Raw genomic sequence first — 16,445 nt, forward strand, 5'->3', positions numbered from 1 at the left:
ACTGTTAAAAATAAAACTTATCAGACAACAATTGAATCGTGAGAATGTTATCTGGTTCAACAGGAGCATGAAAACAAATAGGCATTTCAAGAAGAGGGTCACTAGCAAGGTAAATAACTTCAAAATAGCAGGAAGTGACCAAGGAAATGTGCCAAGCCGAGGGCAACAAAAAAAAGTCTCTCCAACAGCAGAAGACAGTTGTGGATACAGATTCCAGTGTCACCCTACATGCAGCTGCGTGGCACTGCACCCACCCCTTGCACCCCTGGCCACAGTAAGGCACAAAACTGAAGAGATTTGCACAGGACAGTGTTTAACATGACCCAGTGTTTATTGACTCCTGCAACGTTTTTTTTTAATAGTAACAGGAACACAAAATGTGATGTGTGGTAAAATACTACTAAGGGTTTCTACATTAATCCAATGCAAAGTGCCAGCATTGTTGACCAGCATACAACCTGACAAGAGAAGATGTAATCATAACTCACTCTCAGATATCTGCTGGGAGTACATCACAGTCAAAGTAGAACTAGTCATTTGCCTGCAAATAGACACATTTTCTTCTAGATGCAAGTGGTGTTAGAGCCAGCTATTTTGCAACAACAAGAAATACATATAATATTTTCCAGCATTTTAAAAAACACAAAGGACTAAAACTGTTTAAAAATAGAAGGGAAAAAAAGAGCGGAGCTTTTTAGACACTATTTTGTAAAAGTCATTCTTCATAGAACCAGAAGTAATCTAGAGAAACAGATTTATTAGAGGCTACTTTGCTCAAAAGGCCAGTGGTCACAGGTTTAAGAATAAAAACAGTCTCTTAATTTTCAGCACTGATTCCTGGCCATTTTTCCTCCCTGTACAGCAAAAACCTCCAGTTGAAAACTGCAGCTTTGTGGCTCTGCACATTTTCCCATGCAATTGAAAAGGCAACCATGTTTTTTAAAGAGCCACCAAAAACTTGCATGACACGACATGCACATGCAGCATGAAACATTTCACAGATATGAACAATGAAGGCACATTACCTAAAGATTTAAAAAAAAAAACAAACAAATTTTTGAAGGATTTAAAGTTAAATGCCTTAGATAAAACATTCCTTTTCACAACTGGCTGACAAGTGCTGCTTAGCCATTTGATTTAAACAGCTTATTATGAAGAGAGAACACAAGGAAAAAGCCTCTTTGAAATACCCTCCCCACTGTAGCAGCCTGCTTCCCTCACAGACTGATAACTTCACTCTTACAGAGCAGTTTGCAACAATTCTAGAGACAGGCAAGAGAAATCTATGTAGGAAACATCACACTTGTATATTCCTACATGACCAACACCCCCCTACACCCCATCCCCAGTTAAACTACAGCTTCTTGAAGGAGATCATCACACTGGAAACAAAGTAGAAATCTGAAACAGAGGACTGAGGAGTTAGTTCCAAGCTCTCAAGCCCTCAACTTTTTTTGTACTTGATTACGAGTGTTAATAAAGACAACATTCTCTGCCACAGAATAATTGCTCTGTCTTCTATACATGTAATATAGATGAGGAAGATATTGGCTAAAAATGAAAGTATGTACTTTTTTTACAATAAATGCAATTATTCTGCTCCATGCACCACACCTGTTGCTGACCGCTGCAGAAACCTGGTGGTAGCAACAGTGATAACTGAAGTACCTTCCTTTTTCAGCCCTTACACAAAGCTTTTCCCCTTCCACCACATTGTTTTTCTACTGTTCCAGGCTCCAGTAAGATGTGTACTAACAATGCTTTCTAGTTTATTTTTAAGGTTACAGTTTCTAGAGGCAAAGCAGTATTTGCTCTGTTTTATCTGGCTTTACTCCTTTTAAAATCATGTCGGAGTTTCAAATTTATGTGCCACTATCAACTTTGCCTAGTAATACAACAGGCTGTACTCCATCACCTTCTCTAAATAGTAATGCTGTCTTTTCCAACACCTCTCACATTTCAAAGGGTTACCCTCTCACTCTCAAGAGCCCAAGCTCTTTTGCCTCCCACATGAATATTTCAGAATGAGAATTTCAAGTTATCACCACGTTTCTGTCGAGTCTCTGGTGTGCTACTTGGAAGCAACTGTAGTAGAAGAATGTTTTTTCCTAGCATTAAAGGACATTTATCATGTTCTTCATCTTTTTCTAGTCTTGAGTTGTAAGCATATTTGTCACACATGTTCCCTCATATTCCTCTCTTAAGGTGCACAGTGGTTAGGCCTGTAAGACCAGAGCTGGATCTCTGTGAGAAAACAGAGAGAATAAGGGGTTTCTTAGCACTGCTGTATTTACATCCAGCATTCATGGGCAGGCTGAAGGATGCTCAGCTTTTCTTTCTCTTTAAGATATAAAACTGCTTAAAAAAAACACTCAATTTTTGATTATCATTTTTTATGTCATGAAAATTATTTCTTTTCTGTCCTATGCAACTGTTACCTTTCTATCACTGACGTTTAACAGTTGCCATAGCACACTACTTTTCCATTCCCTGGCTCAAGTGCAGCCCCATCACAGCACAACAACCCAGCAGAGCATGGGGAAGCACTGCAGGGGCCGGCGGTTCAGACAGACCACCTTCACCACCACGGGCAGGTGGAACAGGAAAATATGGGACACTGAAGGGGGCATCTATTTGGAACATTTAATAGGGTCTGACATACACACAGACAGATAAAAATGAATGCAAGTGAGTGTATTAGGTTGAGAACAATTAGTGTGAGTGATAAATACATCCACTGCCAGTTCCCAGCTTCATTAAGAGCTATTCTGAACTGCATAGTAAGTGCTGGTTGTAGAAGTTTAGACAGATTGGAAACAGGTCACCAGTTACTCATTGAGTCTAATAAGTTTAAAAAAAATAATGGAGAAATAAAATGTGTGCTTTGCCATTGAAAAACTCTGATCTCAGAGCTTAGGCACAGCAGTAGTAGTTACCTGGCATCACAGATCAATTGAAACAGAATTGCAGTTTCATTCAAATTACATATGCATGCAAAATTAAACAAGTGTGTTCACTAAGAATATGCAGCATAAAAATCAAGTCTAAGTTACCCATTATTTATCATATATTTGTCAGACTGCCAGACATATCTTTTCCTTTCAGATTCATATCTATTTCACACAGAACATGGCAGATGGAGAAGTCGCAAAGCAAACACTTCTCTACAAATCACTGGCCTTAAGGGCCAATGCATTGTGTGCCATAAGCATTCCAAGTTTACCAGACTTTTGTGAGAAAACAGCTGCTTTACCAAACTGTGAAAATAGAAAAGATACAACTTATCCTGCTCAAAACAGAAAAAAAAAGGGATTTATGAAATTGAGAACAGATACATAATTATTTTCCCCTCAGTACTGGGACACAAAGGACAGTACAGCTGCACAGCTAGAACGTGCCTCTTGAAGAGCAGACAAAATCCAGAAAATGTGATGACTGTGTAGACAAACATCTGGGAAGTCATGTTACTGAAGAGCTGAACCAATGTTCTGTGCAGCAAAATGATGAACAATACCTCAACAGGTCCATTTGGGACAGACCATAAAATGACACTCTACAGATATCTGATTTTATTTCCCATATCCAATATCTCTCTGTGCCCATTAGCAGTCTGCCAACTGATTTTAAACTTGCAAGGCTTCTTCCCATTGAACTAGAACTTTTTTTCCCCATAAAGTGCAAATAAGACTCAGTTTTTTATCACTAGTTCCAATGACCATTATCTTAGTTACAAGAGTGATCAAAAGCCAATTGGCTGAGCCACTACCACTAGGCTTGAGTATCCCATACCCTTTTTTTTTTTAAACCCTGGTTATTTTTTCCAGCAAAAGGCAAAGAGCAAACAAGTCTTTCTTCTACCAGATGCAGCATGACAGGAGGCTGCCTTGAGTACCATCAGCGTAAGATGCACATGCTAGACACAACCGGTGCATTCTTGTGCATAAAAATGTTTTGCCCTTATTTGCTGGAAATGGAAGTCATCTTTGGGATCTTATTTCTCACAAAGAGTTCATGAACAGTTGATTAGTCTTCATTAAGAGGTGCTTCTCTCTTCCTTGCATCTACATCAAAAAGAAAAAAAAAGCAGGGAGTTAAATCAGGGGGTTCTGACTATATTCAACTGAAAACTAGAAACAGAAAAAAGTTGGTTTATTGTCAGTGGACAACACTCTCCATTTCAGAATCATGGCATGAATCCACTATGTGGACTGAACTGCTACATGATACCACAGCATGTTAACAAGGACAGTCACACAGAGATCTTGTACATTTGTCATGTTCAAATTGAAGACGATTCATGCAGTACTTAAGCAGCCCAACAAACTCCGAGACCCTAGATCAGTGATACTTTCCCCCACCTCCTCTTGGCCCCTTTTTCATGATCCTCTTTAAGGGTGAAACCAGCATTTGCTTTGCATATAAGCTACAGAGATGACAACAGTCTGTTCTGAAAGTCATTTGACTACAACTTTGCCCAGCTGCACACATTCTTAAAAAGACAAATGCTCTCCACACTGTATTTTGAGGAGGTAGCCCCTGAATACCAGATCTTAAACTGGTCTGAACAGCAAATCTTAGCTCATGGTCCCAGGTAGGGTGTTGGAACACATCTGGATAACTCAGTCCATGACTCATATGCCATTACTACAGCAGTAGGCAGTGTGGCTGCCATTAGAAAGCTGTGTCACCTCTTTGTGGGCTTCTGCCCTTTACTAACACAGAAGACAGACCCTATTCAGAAAATTTAGAGAACACAATTATTAAACTTCCTGTGAAAGTCTAAACAGGGTACTAAACAGGGTTTGGAGGAGCAAAAATATACCTCCCAAGTAACAAAAGAGCTGACTCCCTGTGACTGGAGTAGCCACATGGGGTACGGAAAAAAAATCTCAGTCATTTGGGACTCAAATCAGAAACTGTCTCTCCCATTCTCCCCATTTTGTTCATCAGGCATTATAGGGCCAGGCCTGAATCTTCTGTCACAACTTCTCCAGATAACTGACTAGAAATTACAGGTGAAAAAGCTTTTTAAAAATACATTACATATGCTTGTAGCTACAGAACCTGTCTCTGACTTTGGTAATATTAAAATGCATTAAATTCTCTCTGGTATAAAAAATCTCTCTGATAAAAAAAATCATACCGGTTAAGTTCCTGAACTTCTTTTTGGCTTCTGCTCTTTCTTCAGCATCAAAATACCACACAGTCATGGCATACCTATAAAAGAAAGAAACCTTGCATTTCTTTCCACTTTTGATATTAAAACAGAGCACTGGAGTTTTATGCTCATGGAAAAAGCAAAAACAAAACTGGATTACTAGACTAGAGAAGTAGAATGAAAATGACACATCTTTATATGCAAACACAGACAGCATTTTAGTGTGTATTTTAACAAGTCAGATAGAAATATAGGTGAGAATTTCTGCTGGAGGCACAAAAGAGAGCACAGCCCCTGGTAACAGAGGGCAAAAGCAGCTTCCAGACCTTTGCATGTTTTTCTGTTCAGAGATGCCTGTAGGCAGCTTGGGGACTGCCCTGCATCACACCAGCTTCTCACAGCCTACTGACAGATGGCAGCCCCAACAATCCCAACAGTGCTACAAGGGCAAAAGAATAACCCAGCACCTCCCAGCTAAATAGCTGTGCCCAGGTTGGAAGATTTCTCCTGTCAATGGTTAAGGGCTTTTTTTCCAACACACGAGGATATGTATCATTTGAGCTTGCTCCTCCTTACTTAATGAGAGAATTCCCAATTACTCAAAACCAGGAAATTCACTCAACATATCTCACTATTTTTTACACACATGTATTTAAAGATGATGGCTATAATTTTGGATAAAAATAATTGTAGAAGAGATTCTTTGGGCTTTTTCCTAGCCAAAACCAATATTAAATATGCTATTTACCTGGTTGCATAAGAAGGCTGGACTTCATGTGGGTTCCTTCGATCTGACCAAAAAAAAAGTAATCGGTCAAAAATCGGCTCAACATCTGCTACATAGGACTTTCCTTCTGGGAATATTCGAAGAATTCCACCATGCAGCTGAAAGAAAAGGAAAGATTGTTTTTTGCACATATAAACAGCCACACACTCACATGAAAAATTACTTATTTCTTCCTCCTCCACACTCAACAAATGGGGAATAAACATCTAATGATAAACATGACAACTACGTGACAATACTGGAAAACCTTACTGTGTCTCTTGGCCACTTTGATTTTACCAAACAGTTTTGTTTGTAACATTTCAGTGAAAGCTTCTGTCTGAAGCAAACGAACCAAGGTAACACCAACTCTGCAGCAAACACTGAGAAACTTCTGAGTTTCCAGTCACATTTCTATAACCAGTGAATAACACAGAGCTGCTCTACCTAACCAGTCTGAGATCAGGGTCTCTCCCCAACAATTGTTAGATACTGCTAATGGTATTTCAGAACCCATGCCTGATCATTTAGGAATTAACTTTTACACCTTGAGAAGAGTGAAGTCTGTTCTATTGTTAAGATCTGTAAAATTTCTCGAATGTATTATAGATCCCAGCCATCATTTCCCTACTGGAAATGGTTTCCCTATGGTTTCTCTACCATATAATTTCTGTCTTTCCATGTGCCATGATTTTCAGGAAAAAGGTCTGGTGATCTGCACACACTCCAGAAACTTCAAAAGATGAGGGTGAACCCTGCCTCCTGCTGCTGCTGTTAGAGGGCTCTTTGGAGACTTCAATGCTGCATCACAGAGTGCAGGGAAGATGCTGTCAGTGCAGCACTAACCTGACGTGGTACCTCCATGCCACATGCAGACCTCAGTGAGAAACTATTAAGTCAGGTTTAAAACCACATGGTGGCTTTCAAAGCCCAATATAATTATACTCTTATATTTTATACATTTACATAAAATCACTGTCACTTCTACATAATAAACTCCATCAGTGCCCTGCATTTCAGTTAGCTTTTCTTAGTGCTCACTTGGGCGCCTCCTCACTATTTGGATAAGGGTGCAACACACAAAATAAACTGGATATTTGAATTTCCTCCCACATTTCCTCCATTTTATTACTTTGAGATGTTTTACTGTCATACTCTCTGTAACAGGATGTGCTTTTCTGCAACACTGCATTTTTCAATGGCATTGCCTCTGTATCTGAACTCACTTACAGGGATTCATAGTATTTACATGTGCTTAAAGAGCATATTGGCCTAAAAAGAGGTTAGAGAACTGAAAACATGGGACAATTTTCAGTCAATAAACCCCATGAACAGTTTGTGCTGCATTACAACACCAGACTTGCAAAGAGACATCCTGCAATTTTACAAACCCTTCTTTTGTTTCTAATTTAAAGGTGTGGCACATTCAAGGCTGACTTAACTGCCTTATAGTAATATAGGCAGAAACAAGAGTTCCATCAAGAGACCCACTGGTGGAATCAAATCATGTGTTTGTTCCTCTTCCTAAGTCCCGCTGCCTCACAAATAAGAAAAGTGAACTGCCTGAATATCTTCTGCAGGTTAGCCTGAAGTATCAAGAATGATAAAGTCACAGATTTGGGCTGTCATTTTACTCTTCTTCCAGAATCCACTTATTCTGTAGTGAATTTATTTTCTTTTTCTGCTGTTTCCCCTACAAAAGTGTTAAGAGCATACAGCCCAGTGCTTATAGCTTTATTCTACAGCAACAAAACAGTATGTGTGTAGAATGGGAGAGAGGACGATAAGGAAACAGTTCAGATTCTTACTTCCAAAGCATTGCAAAAAACACCCAGAGGGAAAAAAAAAAAAAAAAAAAAAAAAAGAGATGAAGAATGGACCAGCAGTTCAGAAGTTCATCAGAGTTCATAGAAACAACGGACAGCATCGAAGCTCTGCTTCCGAAGTAGTTTTTCCTTCCTGTTCTGCCTCAACCCCTTGGCTTACTCACCTTGGAGTCCCAGTTCTTATTCAGGTAATAAATACAGGTGATGCAGCGCCCATCACCATTTGGATTGTCCACATGACGAACATACCCAGTTCCATTTCCAGGATAGCAAGCAACCATAGCCTGAAAGATATAAGTTGTAAAATAATTAATTCTACAAGATGCCTACCTTCAGTTTTAATTTGCTAAGCACCCTCCCACCACCAGTTTCACTCAGTACTTTTCAAATGATCAATCCAAAACCTAGAGCAGACATCACCTGAAGGTATCTCTGCACAAATGTCTTTCACAGGACAGCTCAGCCAGTGTGAAATTCAGAACTGGAAAATAAATACCCTTCATAATTCACTAAAATAAATGGGGGGGAAAAAAATTAAACTAGGGCACTAGTATGCATTGTACAAGCTTGTTACAACCTACGTGACTTTGAGGCAGTTTCAGCTGAAATTTGATTGGGTTCCTACAGATAAGCAGTCATCGCAAAACTGATTTTCCAGTCATAATGAAAGTAGAAAGCAATCCCAGGATGTCACGCTTTACTACCACCATCCTCCTCTATTCATATCATCCAGTCATTGTCATATACACCTCTATGTCCAACTCAAAGTGAGGGTCCCCAGGAGGTGTTGTTAAAAGTCCATAGAGCAAAGTCTGCAAAAAGCTGCAACTCCTTTGCGCTGTGTTTGCACAGGGCAGTGTATGTTTGCTTTCACAGACCGAACCACAGAACTAACCAAACAGCTTTCAGAGCATACTCCTCTCTTTGATCATCTTCAGACTTGTTGATACAATCGCTTAATTCATGGTTTAAATTTCACCCTGAATGATGAGATAAGCCTAACATGCATTACTCCAAACCACATGACAATCTTAAAAGGTCTTAAAAGGTTTTTTACAGCAAAAACATATTAAACTTAGTTGACTTGATTAGCAATCTAAGCAGGATGCAGGGAAGAGCAGGTGAGACTGCTGGTAGGGTACTAGATCTTTGTCTCAGTCACTCTTCACTATTGGGGCTACTTGGCAGTGATACCAATCACCCCTAAAGCTGTTGCAATAGAAGTCTTGTTCTCACTCCCCTGACATCTCCAGATTGCTTGCCAGTATTAGCAGCAAGAGTGATGGGAAGTGATGGACTAAATTCAGTTGAAAAACTGCAGATAGTGTTCAAGTGTGGTTTCCACAGAGAAGAGGAGAGAGCAATTATCACTCCTCAATCTATGTGCTGTGCTCCCATAAAGAAGTTGTGAAGGAAGCACACTATAGGCTCAAATTCAGCTCACTGTCCACCAGGATGACCTGAGGGCTCCCAGGTTCCCCTGAGGAGCAGAGCTGCTAGCAGTCCCTAACTTGTTCTTCTGCAATGGGCCCTTCCTTCCCAGGGGCAGGAGTCAGATTTGCCCATGTTTAATTTCATAAGGTTCCTGTTGGCCTGTTTCCCCAGTCTATCTGGTTTCCTTTCAGTGGCAGCCTTGCCCTCAAGGGCATCAAATGGTCCCCCTCAGTCTGGTGTCTTCTGCACAGTTGAAGAGTACACTCTGCCACCTGTTTCACGTTACTGATAAATAAAGGTGCTTAACGCAACAGGTCCCATAACGGATCCCTGTGGTGCCCCATTTGGTAGCAGCCTCCAGGCATAATACATCTGATTGACCATGATCCTCCAAGTCCAACCATCCAATCAGATTTTTACCCATCTACTTTTCCATTCAGACCATAAAACCCTAACCTCAGATATGACAGTATTTTACATGCTGTCCCACAGAATGAGGATATGATTGTACACCATTTGCATGACCTGCTCCAATGATCTCATATGCACAGCTGATAATGTAATTGATAGCTGGAGATTGACAGCTTTGGCTTTACTAAAAGCAATTGAAATTTTTATCTAGGAACCCTAGAACTCTTGTTTTCTTCTTCCAAGCACATGCAAAAGTGCTTGGAATATGCTGCTCTCATGGGACATGACCACTACAGCATAGCACATGCTGGTTTAATCACAAGGAAATTTTACTGTGCCAACACCAGCACAGAAGGTACTGCCAGCCAGAGCAGTGGGTCCCTTGAACTCTCTGCTACCAAGATCAAAATCTATCCACAGGAGTCAGCCAGGTGTGGATTAACCTTCCTCCCCACAACAAGCAGCAGAACAGTACCTGCAGGCAGCAGTAAGTCACCAGGACCCGCTCTCCACACCTCAGGCCACAGATGCCTAGAGACTAGCGGCCTGCAGGGTCAGGACATCATACCAAACAAAAGCAAGTACTTTTAATTCCAAGTAATAAGCCCTCTTCCATCACACCTGGCAGTTAAGGTAGTTGCTTTGCTGTAGATCCTGTCTGCTCTGTGGTCACTCTGCCGCTACAAATGGCTCCAGAGTTGCACGACATTTCACTATCAGCCTGATAATAGCAGTAAGGGCCAGCCTACAGCATAGTTCTTGAAACAAGTTTGTTAAGGGCTTAAGTCTGATGGAAACCACAAATCAGCTGTATCTGCAATGTAAAAATGGTCTGAGGGAGCTGTACCCTCACAGGGGAGGACAACCCACCTTGTGCATTCGTCCATCCCAGTCACTAGCACAGCACCTCATACAGACCTCCACCTACCCCATGCACAGTGAGCTGCATTAGGTCTAACAATTAAAATAGTAACCTTTTGCAAAATGGGATCTTCATACACTGGGAAACATGACCCTCATATGCCCCTGAAGCTGCTCCATCACTCCCCTTCTCAACTGAGCAGGGAAAGAAAACGTAACAAAAGGCTCATGGATTGATAAGGATAAGGAGAGATCACTCGCCAGTTACTGTCACAGGCACAACAGACTAGACCTGGGGAAACTAACTTAATTTACTGCAAATCAAATCAGAGTAGGATAGCAAGAAATAAAACCAAACCTTCAGACACCTTCACCCTAACCCTCCCTTCTGCCCAGACTCAGCTTCACTCCCAAGTTCTCTACTTGGGCAGTGGTGGGTCCGTCTTGTACCCAGCTGGCATTGGCTCTGCTGGACATGGGGGAAGCTTCTGGCAGCTTCTCACAAAAACAACCCTGGTAGCCTCTCAGCTACCAGAACCTTGCCCTGCAAACCCAACACATCCTGAGAACTAAGAGTACAAAGGAGAGGAGCAGCAACTCTGACAGTCAGGCAGGGAGAAGGCCAAGGGCACGGGCACCTGCACCACCAGCGAGCCCCAGCTCAGCAGAGCCCTGCTCATCACACCAGAGGGATGATGTGTGATGGGAATACAACTCTGGGGACTGATAATACCTTGTTTTTAAGTCAATGTACAATACAAAATTGTGGCAGCCTTAAGTCTCTCTTTGAAGAGTAGACATCACTCCAAGATTACTGAACTGCCTAAAAATCAATCCAATATTACTACTATTTTTAATGCCACAGACAAAAAGCTACTGAACAGCAGACTGAAAGGCAGATCCTAAAAGGAATTTAGGTGCTTTATTTACTACAGAAATCTAGGCAAAAGGCCAGAGTTTTCCCTGGCCTCCCCCACATAATATGTTCTCTTAGCAGAACATGTGCTTTGTCTCCAACATTGATGCATAATTTATTTATTTACAGTGTGCACCTTTTGCAACTGCAACACTCTGTCCCTGGAGATTAAGTGGAACAATTCCCACAGAATCCTAAAGCAGGAGCCACACTATAGCTTAACCTTCAAATAAGCAAAGAGAAAAAGGTTTTCTAGTAGCAGTAGCGAAAGAAGAAAAGCAGAAGTGAAATATCCTTTTTCCTGGCACAGTGAATATTTGAATGAAACCTTGAACAATGAAGGGAAATCATTCTGGTCCTCCTAGAGACTGTAGAAACGATATCAAGTTTTATCAGAGCAATGGCTGGAGCAGCTCCAGAGCAGATCAAGCTGGCCTCAGCAGGGATTCCAGCTGTTAGCAGTACTTTTGGATTCATTTAAAGCAAACAAGAAACAGGAGATGAGATGCGTGACCCAGACTTAATTTAGGTAATTTGTGAACACTGGTATTTGCCAGTTTAGTGCATGGTCTAGCTACAAAAGCCAGAGGCTCAATAACAATAATCAAACCATTTACCAGGTGTACACGTGGAGTGTTAGTAAAAAATGTTTCCTACACTTTTGGCTATTGTGTACAGAAGAGCACATTCCATTTTTTGGAAGCAACTCCTCTCTTCATTAACCAACTCCAAACCTAAACTAATCAAACTAACTATAGCAGGCAGTAATGAGCAGGAATGTACCTAACTTTTTCAATACAATCTATTACAATGGCTGTTGATTGGCTTAACTTCCCAGTGTAAGCACTCAGAAAATTTCTGCAACGCTCCCCTTTTCTAAGTTAAAAAAAGAAGAGTTTGTCTTACACAACAGCTAAATAGTTAAAAACTGATATCCACATGCATGCCTTTGGAGTCACACATACACACCACCATATGAAGGCCAGTGCTCTGGTAGTCAACAGTCATAAATTAAACCCTACAAAACTTGGAAAATGAAAAGTAAATCATCAAGACTAAATCTTCTGCCCTGTTATTTTCAGGGATGTTAGCATTCCCAAGAGGGTGCAAATCAACCACAAGTTAAACAAGTAGCAATTATCAGCTTTAGAAAGGATGCTGGAATCATCAGTGAATTCCACATTGCACAGAAGTTTGCAAGAAAAAAAGTTATCTATCATTGAGTCTAAGTATTACACTCAAGTCAGGCAGAGAAATCTGCAAGTCAAACTGCAAGACACTAGCAAAGTCTGAAGGCAGATAAAAAACAACTGTCCATTGAGAGGATTTTTCCCTGCCTCCCAGTGCTTCTAGCAAGCAGAAAAACAAATTATCTTAGCTGATGGCCAGGATCATGCTGTGAGACATGATTTACAAAATAAACAATGCTAGAGCAGCCTGCTACTTAGAACATTTCAGAAAATATCTCAGAGAGATGTTTGTAAGTGGAAATGAACAGTGCTTAACAGGAAGCAGTGGTGACACCAGGTCAGAAGTAGCAGCTCTCTGTGCCCACTAGCACTAAACCAGTGCCTCAGTGTACCCCCAGTGCAGGCTGTATAGATGGTATTGTAACCCCTTACTAATCCTGTATTTTTCTCTCAAAATTAATATGATCTTTGCAACCAGCAGAGAAAATCCTGACCTGTGCAACTCAATCCTGACAATACCAACCACCCTTGCAGTTTAAGCTAAAGACTCTACAATATGCTTTTCCATTTTCCATATCAGATTTTTATTGATATTGCTGAACAGCAGCTACTTTTTATCCTTTCTGTAGATAATTTCTGTGTATAGCTTGGACATCAAACAGTTAAATTCAGAAGTTATATGTAAAGTTAGTTGAATGGTTCTATACAGGCACAAATCAATGCTGATCTTCAATATCATTATGATGGTTGTCTAGAAAACCAAGGTATTAATAAGAATTAACAGTGCTGTAAGCCACTGCAGCTTTCACATATATTTTTATTTGGCTGCACACTTCTCAGATTTCAGCCCAATATGTGATTCTCAGTTCTGAACAGGAGAGCAAACAAAAAATCGCTTTTGACCAGTCCTCTAAGAAATGAGGACTACCAGGGTTCACTTGTCTTAATTTGAATGCATATTGTGCTCAACCTGATTCTAGTTCATAGATGTGCACAGTCTTTACATCCAGAAGGGGAAAGGCACCCAGCATGCTCTACATTAAAAGAACATGAGTAGTCTTACATTTCATGATCAAAGGCAAGAGATTCTCAGTTGAGGCTTGACTGACACACAAACGCTATGGGGTGTTTCTTAAGTAATTTCTTATTGCACCCAATTGCACCCAAGTGTTTTCTGACACATACCTTATAATGATTAAGTATAAAGTATTCATGAACATTATTAAATATTAGTTTGTTTGAATTTATGAAAGTTAAAATATTCAACTGCTATACTGAAGCATGAACTGGGAACATTGATCTAACTTAATACTCTATAGAAAACAGAAAGAACAGAGAGGAAAAAAGTACGTTGAAACACCAACAAATCAGAGACATTAGCTTAATGCCTGTTGGAAAGGGAATCACCTGTTCCAAGAGGGAGTAAAAATCTGCTCACTTCAGTCAAGCAACACGTGAAATGGGCTTCAGTGGCAGTATTGCATGAGAAACTGGTCCCTCGTTTCCTCACCGTAACTTGGTTATCAGTCTTCAATCAAACTGTTAGCTGTAACTGTATAAAAAAAAAACCCTGTTTCCATGGATAGCATTTTTACTAGGTGGTCTAGTACCTGCTTCTCCTCACAAGCAAGCTTGATCATCAGATTCAGATCTTCCAGGAGCTGAAAACTCATCTCTCCTTTTTTTTTTTTTTTTTATTTCGTCTTTTGCATGCACCATAGCTTATTTGTTGTTTGCAGGTACATAAAAGCACTTTTTAAAGAAATTTTTGAGGAACAGCCTGAGGGTGGAAATTGTGGGAAAGACTATTCTCTCATCTGCAGGAAAAGGATGCTAAGATGCTGGTTTATTTTTGCTAACCAACCAAAAATCTATTACCTGATAATATTCTGATTATTGTAAGATGGAAAACTATCCCTGCTTGTCAAATTTCTCCTAAGAACTAAGGAACAAAAGAACTTAGAAACAAAGAGCTACCCATGAAAGCTCTGTTCATGGATTACCTCCATACCACACAGTTGTTGATGACTGGCATGTTATCTAGCTGCAGCTCAAGGAACCCCTGGTAAGCTTTCAAATCTTATTGAATGTGTCTGTAAAGAAGCCAGATCACAGACTGATGCTGCTTCAAAAATGAGCTCCCTGTTAAATGAATCTGTGATGGGGTTTAGGAAGCTTTCCTAATGATTGGCAACAAAATTTAGGTTTTTGTAGCCTATTGATATGAAGGACTGTTTCAGCCTGTGAGTACTTTTTTTATTTTTCTTTACAGAACACATTTAGAAATAAATCTGGATGCCCTTCAAGTTCAAGCTGGCTGCCAGAGAAGTGCCACTGTGAAATGGGAAGGCAGGAAAAGCGGTGCCTCGTATAGGCAGTGGCCATCTGCAGCTGTCAAGAGAGCAGGGAGCATTTGTGGACCAGCCTTTGGAGACAGCAGTGTGCTCTGCTGAGCTGCTCCCATTGCTGGATATCCCCTCCCAGGATCCCACAGGATCCTAAAGTCGAGGAGCAATTCCGAAACTCAGAAAGGATCCGACAATGGAAGAACTTCTCCAGGTTTCCAAGGGCAAAAGAGTCACAGGCATTCATCTACCATTGTACACTGTCTACACTGCTCCGATTTTTTAAAAAGCCAAGTTAACTAACACTGCTTTTAGACCACCACCCAAATTCTCTGTATTCAGCCTCTGGGCAGAGCAAGGAGAAAACAGAACACTGAAAGTTAAGGAAACAAATCTGAAACTGCCATAGGATCACAACTGCCCTTGCATCTGGACGCGAGCATCTCTGCCTGTTGTAATAATTAAAAGAATTAGCCTCCTTTCTTGTACGCTTAATTAATCTACATATGTCTGTGCGCATGTCAATTAACACTTTTCTTCAGAACTCCACGTGCTTCGCTCATCTTCTGCGAATGCAAAATCAGGCAAGGTTTTTATTTTACATCCTCCTCTGAGCGAAAAGTACTCTTCGGTCGGTGTTGTTAGTGGGTCGCTGTGCCCTGCACGCACGCAGCGGCAGCAGCGCCGCAGGAGCGATCGGCGCGCCGCGAGGAGCAGGCATGCCATCACGGCAGGACCTGCAACTTAAAAGGCTATTGCCAGTGAATTAGTTCAGTCAAGGATATTCAGATTAAGTCTCCAATTAGCAGCTGTAAACATGCGCAGTGCAGCGATGTATCAATAAAGGCTGTTGAGTTCAGAGAGGCCGGCCGGCCCCGCGGCCCGGAGCCCTGGCTCGGGGCCAGCGCGCTGATGGCTCAGCGACAGTGCTACGTGCGGAGCGTGAGGCGATCTGCCATCAAATGCAAACTTCGCTCCGAGAGCGCTGCGGAGAGGCTGCGGAGGGAGCCGGGGAAAGCCACACACGCAGAGAGCACACAGGCGCTCAGGGCACTGCTCCGAACGGGCTGTCCCTCCCTCCCGTGCTGCAAGCGCAGGCACAGAGCCTTATCTCCCACACTTAACAAAAGCAAAAAAATACCGTCTAATTACACTAAGGATTATTTTTGCCTTTTGCTGAAGCTCTCTTTCATCACTCAGAAAACTCTTTCAGTCCTCTCCTCTCCCCAAAGAACCAAACCCGGCCAAGCTGCACTAATGAGGAAGCATCCCAAGCAATTGATGCAGATGGAAAAAGCATCCCCTGTAATGAGTCCTGGGGGACTTCGTGACAAGCACCACCCCCGCAGAAAGGCAAATTCATAAATAAGTGCAAACTCATTAAGGAAATCTGTAAGGACTGTCCCTGTATGTTCAGTTTCTCAGCAGGGAATAAAAGCCTGGTAAGCAGCACAGACATCCTCTAAGGAACATTTCTCATCTGTGGGGTAGAAAGAAATATTCCAGCCTTTCATTCTTCATCAGCACATCAGACCTTT

At 41.3% G+C, this 16,445-nt stretch overlaps 1 protein-coding gene across 1 annotated transcript in view; it reads right to left on the reverse strand.

Annotated features, from left to right (window-relative positions):
* Nucleotides 1–307: 307 nt before the first annotated feature.
* EGLN3 (egl-9 family hypoxia inducible factor 3) overlaps nucleotides 308–16,445 on the reverse strand; it is a 28,900-nt gene continuing 12,762 nt past the window's right edge. The window contains exons 2-5 of the mRNA XM_005520305.3: nucleotides 7,915–8,034; nucleotides 5,907–6,043; nucleotides 5,144–5,217; nucleotides 308–4,061 (exon numbers count right to left, since the gene is read on the reverse strand). Of these exons, the coding sequence (XP_005520362.1) occupies nucleotides 4,024–4,061; nucleotides 5,144–5,217; nucleotides 5,907–6,043; nucleotides 7,915–8,034 (369 nt within the window). The 3' untranslated portion in view covers nucleotides 308–4,023. The remainder of the gene's footprint in view (nucleotides 4,062–5,143; nucleotides 5,218–5,906; nucleotides 6,044–7,914; nucleotides 8,035–16,445) is intronic.

The sequence above is a fragment of the Pseudopodoces humilis genome, chromosome 7 (assembly GCF_049639895.1).
Source record: "Pseudopodoces humilis isolate 2021_Gansu_Grassland_sample_001 chromosome 7, ASM4963989v1, whole genome shotgun sequence".
Classification (NCBI taxonomy): Eukaryota; Metazoa; Chordata; class Aves; order Passeriformes; family Paridae; genus Pseudopodoces; species Pseudopodoces humilis.